Source organism: Nicotiana attenuata, chromosome 2 (assembly GCF_001879085.1).
Source record: "Nicotiana attenuata strain UT chromosome 2, NIATTr2, whole genome shotgun sequence".
NCBI classification, from domain to species: domain Eukaryota; kingdom Viridiplantae; phylum Streptophyta; class Magnoliopsida; order Solanales; family Solanaceae; genus Nicotiana; species Nicotiana attenuata.
The window spans coordinates 44,004,825-44,013,694 of NC_031990.1; the positions used below are offsets into that span (position 1 = coordinate 44,004,825).

The 8,870-nt window shown below is 36.9% G+C and overlaps 1 protein-coding gene across 1 annotated transcript; it reads left to right on the forward strand.

The window, feature by feature from the left end:
* LOC109208400 (F-box/kelch-repeat protein At3g23880-like) lies at window positions 1,309–4,449 on the forward strand. The gene is made up of 2 exons (XM_019371515.1): window positions 1,309–2,666; window positions 4,148–4,449. Exons 1-2 carry the CDS (start codon window positions 1,318–1,320, stop codon window positions 4,170–4,172), a joined length of 1,374 nt encoding a protein of 457 aa, XP_019227060.1. The 5' UTR covers window positions 1,309–1,317; the 3' UTR covers window positions 4,173–4,449.

Sequence of the window (8,870 nt, forward strand, 5' to 3'; positions counted from 1 at the left end):
CATTAATTTGAAAGCTTCATTATTTTTTTATTCATTATTTGGTAATTAATAAATAATATTTTATTTCCTTGTAGGGTGATCTTAGGAATGCACTAGATCTCCTTTTCAAAAATTTAAGTTATTATTTAATTTTTCAAGCTTTTAAAATCTTAAGAAAAATAATAACTACTTAATTAATATCATTATACGAAGATGCAAGAAAATTTGTTTAAAGAACAGCTTCCTCAAGACTGACCTAATTAGTGACTGGAGTTTTGTGAAAAATTGTACTATTTAGTAAACTAGAATTTCAAGAAATATATATCCAGTAGTTAAGGTTTATAATATTTTGCTGAAATAACCATTTTGACAAATTCAACATGACATATTTATATCTTATTTCGCAAGATATTATAATTTCAAATATTATATAACTAATTCAACTAAATTCATCATCTTTGTATGTTAAGAAGATATTGTTTAATTGTATACAATAATTTATTTTTCTTGTATATATTTTATACTGATTGATGCGAAACACACGTGCAACGCACGTACACTAAAACTAGTTTATTTAAAGAAGCTTTGTGTTGTTTTTAAAAATACTTAAGAGCATGTTTAGACATAAAAAAAATTCCCTTTTTCTTCGAAAAATTTTCATTTTTTTTGTAATCAGCGTTCGGTTATAAATTTTCAATTTTCACTTGAAGATGCACTTTGAAATTGAAAATTTGAAAAATTACAAAAAACTGTTTTTCAAAATTTTCACTCAGATCACTCCAAAACTTTAAAAACAATCCAAAATTATATTCATGTCCAAATACAACTCTAATTTTTAAATACTATTTTTACTTTTTTTTTTGGAATTTTACAATTCTTATGTCCAAACGCCCACTTAGAAAGAAAAAGAAGATATCCAGATTACAAAAAGTCCAAAATTATTTTTAAAACCCTTTTTCCGAGCTGACGCCGAAATGGATGCCGCGTCCCAAATTCTGGGCACAAATGTCAAATTGGTGGAAGAGAATGTACTATTTGTCCTCAAAATCGAGACAAGGTTTGCAGATATTACATTAATTAATTTATGTACTTCCTTGTCCTTATCTCTTCTTTGGCTATAATTACATAAAGTGATTTTGATTGAAAACGTTTACTCCATGTTTTTTTTTTTTTTAAATTTCTTGTATTCATAGATTTTTCACATAAATATTACTACTACTCCATTATCCATCTAAATTAAACTTTAAAATCTATTAAACTAATCCTCAACATAATGAAAAACAACAAAATAGTTTAAGACGAGATGCAATGAGTGTATATTAACTGGAATGTCCTTATATGATCCGAAAATGTTTTTTTGACCTTAAACCATCAAAACCCACCGATTTTCGCTCTTCTTTGTCGATTTCACTAAACTTCATCGTCTTCAACCTCCGGCGAGTTCCCAGCAAAGAGATGGCGCCAGCTAAAGGCAAAGGAAATGTGAAGAAGAAAGGAAAAGGGAGCTCCAAAATTACAAAGAGCAGAGCTCCAGAATCAACTTCCGACTTGTATTTCCCAAGAGAAATCATCTCTAACATCCTTTCCCGTCTCCCTGTTAAGATCCTTTTACGATTCAGGTGCGTTTGCAAGCAATGGCGAAATCTCATTTCGAAACCCCACTTTATCGCCGCCCATTTCAGCCACTCCTCTGCTCTGCAGCGCAGCGGTTCCTCCATTCTTATAGGAACCCGCCATTACGAGTCCTCTCATCATGTACTCTCACTATATACTCCCCCGCCTGAGCCTGAGTCATCATCATCAATTGTGGAACTGGACAGCCCTTTTCCTTGCTTCTTTCCCCATATGTACATTGTGGGTCCTTGCAATGGAATTGTGTGCCTTTTTCAGCCACCTTGGGGTGATTTGATTTCCCTTTGGAACCCAGCTATGAGGCAGTCTAGGATGGTGAAGCTTTCTGAAAGCGAACCTGTTATGGGAGTGCACTGTTGGGCATCCATTGGTTTGGCTTTTGATCCCCAAGAAAATGATTTTTTGGTCTTGAGAATCTTTACTGCCGTGCCAACATCTACAGTCCCGAACCATGTGGAAATGTGGTCAACCAAGAGTTTTGGATGGAAGAAACTGAAAAGTGAGGTGGTTTTTCATATTCCTGGGCATACTAGCAACGTGAATGTTAAAGGGGTGCCTTATTGGTTTGCTACTGTCACTGATGAATTTGGGTGGCGGCCGGTGTTGGTGCGCTTTGATGTGCGCAAAAAAGTATTTGAGAAGTTACCAATGCTAGGAACCGGAGAAAGGAATAAGAAGCATCAACAACTTATGGTCTTGGACGATTCTCTTGGTAAGTTAACCTTTGATGAAAGAGGCGAATCATTTTTTGATGTTTGGGTAATGGATGATGAAGATGGTTGGACTAAAAAATACAAAGTTGGACCGTTACTCGGGTTAGATAGAACTATGGGCTGTTTGAGGAATGGTGACATTGTAGCTAAGAACAAAGAAGAAGCGGTGTTCTTGTTTGATCCCGTGACTTGTTCAGTTAAGGCAAACTTGAGCATTGATAGTTCTAAGAATGGTGCATATATGATTTTCGACTATTCAGAGAGCCTAATGCTGATCGGAGGGATGCAACCAGTTAAGAAGCAAAATGTTCGAGATAAATTGGCACGCAAAAAACTCACAAGGTTTGGAGATCAAGTCATCATTATACTATAGTTTATGTTACTATATTCTTGCTTTGTACTGATTGTCAACTCCCACTTTTAGATGTTGTCATTTCTTCAGAGGTTTTCTCATCTTATGTGCACATGCATGTATGTGGTATACAGGAGCTTGGTGAACTAAGCACATTTACCTTGAGGTGTTGATATACTATGTGAACTAACTCTATTGTTTACTTTAGTTAATTCTGTGCAATTGGTTGAGATGCTTGTGCGTTGCTGCTATTTATAGCTTCTTTCCATAGCGTAGGTCCAAAGGTTCCACCACACGTACTTGTGGGTTGTAAGAGTCGAGATGCGGACAAGTTTGGATGAATGCACAAGTTAAGAAAACATTGATCCAAATTGTTCTATTTATCATGCGTAAGAGTCTTGATGTCTAATAAAAGGATAAACATACATTGAGAAGTGCATTCCCTGGTCTTGGAGGCTTTTGCTTTTGAGATGGATCTATAATGACAAACTGAAGTATTAAAGAAGAATAAATGGAACCTTGAATTCAACAGTAGGTATTTTGTCACAGAAAAGTAGTGATAGCATATCAATCTCCAGCAACTGTCTTTTTACATTTTTAGCAAGGGAAACATAGAGGATCTCTAATCTTTGATACCTGAACTGTGTTTGCTTATCTTCTTGTTTTTAGAAGTGTTCAGCAGTTTTGGTTACTTTACGGTGTGAGTAGAAAGAGGACACAATTGTTTTTCCCTTTATTTAATAGCAAGATACTTGCAGATATCCATTTGAAGAATGTTTGGAAGAGCTACTCTCCTTGAATGCCCCCATTTTTACCTCTCTTTTCTGATGAAAGTAATAGAATTTTTGTTGCCTTTGCACAAGTGCTTGTTTCCTCCCCGGTTAATTTGTCTAGCAATTTCTTATCAATGCATTGAGTTGTCATGATTTTGGCATCTGTAGACATATATTATATACTGTATAGTGTGGAGCATGTGTGAAGTGAATAAGTAATGCCAGGGACTGTAAGAAAGGTGCTTCTACTATGAAAATTCAGAAGGAAGAGAGATACAAAGTGTTTGATGAAGGAGAATTTTTTTTCTTCAGATATCCTTGGAATACTTCTAATATTCTAGTTAGCGTTGATGACTGGATGCTATTCGTAAAGAAACATGCTTTCTTGTAGGACTTCTAATGAACATTTTTGTCCTTCGGATATTCTTGGAGTACTTATATTCCACTTACAGTTGATGCTATTGGTAAAGAAACTTGCTTGTAGGATTTCTAGTGAACATTTTTGCTCTTTGGATATTCTTAGCGTACTTCTAACTTTCCAGTTAGTATTTATGCTATTAGTAAAGAAACATGCTTTCTTGTAGGATTTTCTAACTTTTGCATACATCTTGTATGTTTGATTTTCTTATTGCATCAGTAAAATTTAACTCGTATAAAGATATTCTGAGAAACTTACGATTTTTTTTTGGATGATATAGGGCTTGCGTTGACTTCATGCTGTGACAACCCTCAGCATGTGAACTTGGCTATCCAGCTTGCACGGAAGACACCCTGTTTGCCCCTTTTTTGCTAACCTCAGAGATCGCATGAAAAACCTTTCGACGTCTTTTTAGTTGGGAGATGGCATGTATCCAGTTTCCGGTCTGTTTACAACCCTGTGATGTTTGTATTAGAAGGGTCTAATTCTGATAATCTAATTAGTTGATCAGATTGTTAACAAATTCTGTCTCTCATTGCACTTATCAACTGTTACTTTATTAATCTATGGTGTATTCATGTTTGTGGTGTAATACTTTTTGAGCTTTTCTTTCCCTCCATAACATCTCTTTGTGTTCCCTTTAAGTAGTTCTTTTTGGTTCGTAGTTATTTCCATATATGTGAACTCGTCTGACTATGATCAAAGATATTTGCTTGTTTTAATCGTGTCAGGAAATGTTAGCTTGCGCTTATCATAACATTTCTTAAGTTAATTCTACCAGTATTTCTAACCCTGGTAGAGAAGCTTCTCACTAAGAAGAATGTAAAAAGGGTAGAGGAAAGGTCTGATAAGAATGGAACCTATCATTCAATTTTGTGATTGTGACGCCAACGCATGAATTGAACACTGGAAACAAAAATCTGAAATGTTTCACTGGATTAAGACCGATATACTTTTTGGTAATTATATATTTTGAGGTAAGTACTACTAAAATTTCCAGTCTCGCGATATATAATCAATCTAAGCACATTCGTAAATTCCTTTTTTGCAAGTTCAATTCAAGGTTATATGGGCAATTTGTATTGGAAAAATTAAGTTTACGTATTAAAGAGGTATGAAGATGACGTGTCGTGACACATAGACTGGTCAAAAAATTACAACTGGCAAGGAGGCACGAGTTGCAATAGATACGAGTAGAAAGCAAAAAAAAAAAAGAAGCAACGCTCGTACCTGTTCAAGTCATTTAAGCCGAAGAGTCAAAGAGAATGAATCTGACAGCACACGAGAGTCCAGATACAGTATTTAATGAGCCTTAAATACCAAAAACGTTAGAGAATGTGTGTTAAATATAATGATTATGTAACGTAGCATTTAATGTCTTTATGTCTTTAATTGCCCATAATAGCCTTATTATGACATAGGCAAAACGCATATCTCCAAGGTACCTATAAAAGGGAGATAACTGATCAATTGTAGGGACACGAAACACTATCTGAATATACTTTGGTTTACTTATTTCTCTATTGATTATATTCTTGCTATCCAAATTGCTTTCTTTTATACATTCTTTCGATTATCAGTAACCCGCGTTCTTCTAAATTATAAGCTTTAATCGAAATTTCATTTTTTGGTTAAACAAATTGGTTCCGTTGCCGGGAATCTGATAATCTATTTTTTCTTAACCTTGTCTATTTCGTTCCATCAACGATCATGTCAAATGTTAACGATAACACCCAGGGAAACCAAGGAAACTATCAACTCCAAGGGGACCCACAAGATGTTCACACTCCGATCCCTTCTCCACAAAGCTCGCCTCGGCGGTCTCGAGAAGGAACTCCCGATGGATCTCATTCAAATGCAAATACTCAATTTAACAACAATGAAGCTATCAATGAAGCCTTGCAGAAGTTGATCGCTCAACAGGTCAATAAAGCTCTTGAAGCTTTTGGCAGCTAATTACCTGCTGCACCATCAACACCAGTTCTAAATACCAACACTTTGGAAAACCCTCGTTCTGCGCTTGTTAATTCTGGCAGTGGTGGAATCCCCAGTGAATCACGAGAGGGAGAACCAGGTAACATAGTTAATTTCGATTTACAAAGTTTAGTTCTAACATTGCAGAAACAGCTTAAGGAGCAAAGTGACCGCATAGAGCAAATACCTGGCATGATCAAAGGAATAGATGTGGATAAATATTCGCAACAACCCTGGAAGCCAAGTGCTGCTCCCCTCCCAATTCCAAAGAAATTTAAAATGCCTGATATTCCAAAATATGATGGAACAACTGATCCACGAGACCACGTGACTGCATTCACAACAGGCGTCAAAGGCAATGACTTGACCAAACAAGAGATTGAATCTGTATTGGTCAAGAAATTCGGTGAAACACTCACTAAGGGTGCGCTAACATGGTATTCTCTTTTACCCGAAAATTCTATAAATTCTTTTGCTGAGCTTGCAGATTCTTTTGTCAAAGCACACTCCGGAGCTCAGAAAGTTGAAAAAAGAATGGAGGATATTTTCAAAATCAAGCAAGGGGATTCAGAATTGCTCAGAAAGTTTGTAGACAGATTCCAACAGGAAAGAATAACGTTACCACGCGTACCTGACAATTGGGCAGCTATAGCATTCACAAGTAACTTGAATGAAAAAAGCTCAGAAGCTACGAGGCGACTCAAGGAGAGTCTTCGTGAATTCCCAGCAACGACATGGAATGACGTTTATAATAGGTATAGCACAAAGCTGAGGATTGAAGAAGATACTATTTCACGACATCAAAAAGAAGAAAAGGTAAGTTCGAGACGGGCAGAAATCGAAAAAAGGTCCGGTAAAAATAGGTACGAGCCATACATGGGACCTGCGGGAAAAGACTTAACGGTCAAAGTAGGATAATCAGAGGTACGATCACAGATCGAGGAATAGAGAGTCGGGCTCGTCTTCAAGATTTGGGAATGATCGAAGCACACGTGAGTCACGAGATGATGATAGAAACTTAAAGGCGAGGTTTGGTGGTTATAATTTCAATGTGAGCACTTCCGAACTCGTGGCTGTCTTGAGAAGCATGGGAGACAAGGTGCGATGGCCAAAGGAGATGAGATCGAATCCAAACAGGCGAAACCCTGATCAGTGGTGCGAATTTTATAATGATCATGGGCATAAAACGGCAGACTGTAGGTTCTTGCAAAGTGAAGTTGATCATTTATTAAAGCAGGGGTATCTCACTAAGTTGTTCAGTGAGAAAGGTAAACAAGCATACATGAAGAATAGGCAGGAGCCCCCCAAACCACCTTCACCCAAAAGAACCGTCAATGTTATCAGCGGAGGAGAAGAAATCAATGGTGTGATGTATATCGCAGCTAATAAGATTTCCAAAGTAACGATTACCCACGGGAAGCGGTTGCGGCATGTTTTAGAAGAAGAAAATATTACATTCGATGATACAGATGCGGATGGCTTATTAACTCCACATAACGACGCACTGGTAATATCTTTACTTATACATGACACTAATGTGAAACGAGTTTTGATTGATCCAGGGAGTTCCGTGAACATTATTTTGTTACGAGTACTACACGAGATGGAAGCAGAGGATAAATTGCTACCAAAAGCGCATACTTTGTCAGGATTTGACAATTCCAGTGTTGTGACGAAAGGAGAAGTGATGCTTACTACATTCGCAGAAGGCGTTGTCAAAGATACAAAGTTTCAAGTAGTGGAGATGGAAATGGCTTACAACATAATTCTCGGGAGGCCATGGATCCACGATATGGATGCTGTTCTATCAACCTTGCATCAAGTCATTAAATTTTCAGCGCCATGGGGAATATGTCAAATCCGTGGAGATCAACAGACATCCAGGAGCATCAACTCCGTGGCAGGTTCAAGTGCTAGAAATGAAGAAAAATAGCAATTACAGAATCCAGTTGAGGAAATCATAACATCAACCTCAACTGAACAAGGGAGAACAGATGTGGATTCAAGGCCCGATTCCATTCAAGAACCAGAAGAAAATGAAAACATCAAAACAATGATAGAAGAGCTGGAGACTGTAGTATTGTTTATACACTGGCCAGACAGAAAAGTTTACATAGGAGCCAACCTCAGCCCGGATATGAAGCCTAAGTTGATTGAATTTTTAAAAGCTAACGCAGATTGTTTTGCTTGGTCCCATTTTGATATGACAGGTATACCACCGGAGGTAATGATTCACAAGTTAAATGAAGACCCATCTCATCCACCTATCAAACAAAAGAAAAGAAAGCAAGGAACTTTCAAAAATCAGGTGATCCAAGATGAGGTGCAAAAATTATTAAAGAATGGATCTATTCGTGAGGTAAAGTATCCTAATTGGTTAAAAGCCAACACTGTTGTGGTACCTAAAAAGAACGGTAAATGGCGAGTTTGTGTAGACTATACAGATCTTAACAAAGCCTGTCCTAAAGACTGTTTCCCATTACCTCATATAGATCAACTAGTTGATGCTACTGCAGGGCATGAGTTGTTAAGTTTTTTAGATGCATACTCAGGATACAACCAAATCAAGATGGATCCCTCAGATGAAGAAAAAACTTCGTTTATAACAGACAAGGGGACTTACTGTTACAAAGTAATGCCTTTTGGTCTTAAAAATGCAGGAGCAACATATCAAAGACTGGTAACCAAAATGTTCCAAGAACATTTGGGAAAAACTATGGAGGTCTATATAGATGATATGCTCGTTAAAACCCAACATTCAGGAGATCATATATCGCATCTGTCTGAAACGTCTAAAATTTTGCGAAAATTTAATATGAAATTGAATCCTGAAAAATGTGCATTCGGTGTTGCATCAGGTAAGTTTTTGGGTTTTCTTGTTTCTAATCGTGGTATTGAAGTAAATCTGGCGCAGATTAAGGCCATAGAAGAAATTCCTGACATACTTACAAGTAAAAAAGAAGTGCAGAGGCTAATGGGAAGAATTGCAGCCTTGGGGAGATTCATTTCTAAATCATCGAAAAAGTGTT

Excerpts from the sequence above, each read along its gene's own strand:
- LOC109208400 (XM_019371515.1), top strand. The coding sequence starts at position 1,318 with ATGATCCGAAAATGTTTTTTTGACCTTAAACCATCAAAACCCACCGAT. Across the intron at positions 2,667-4,147 it reads GCACGCAAAAAACTCACAAG|GGCTTGCGTTGACTTCATGC; the intron begins GTTTGGAGATCA and ends TGGATGATATAG.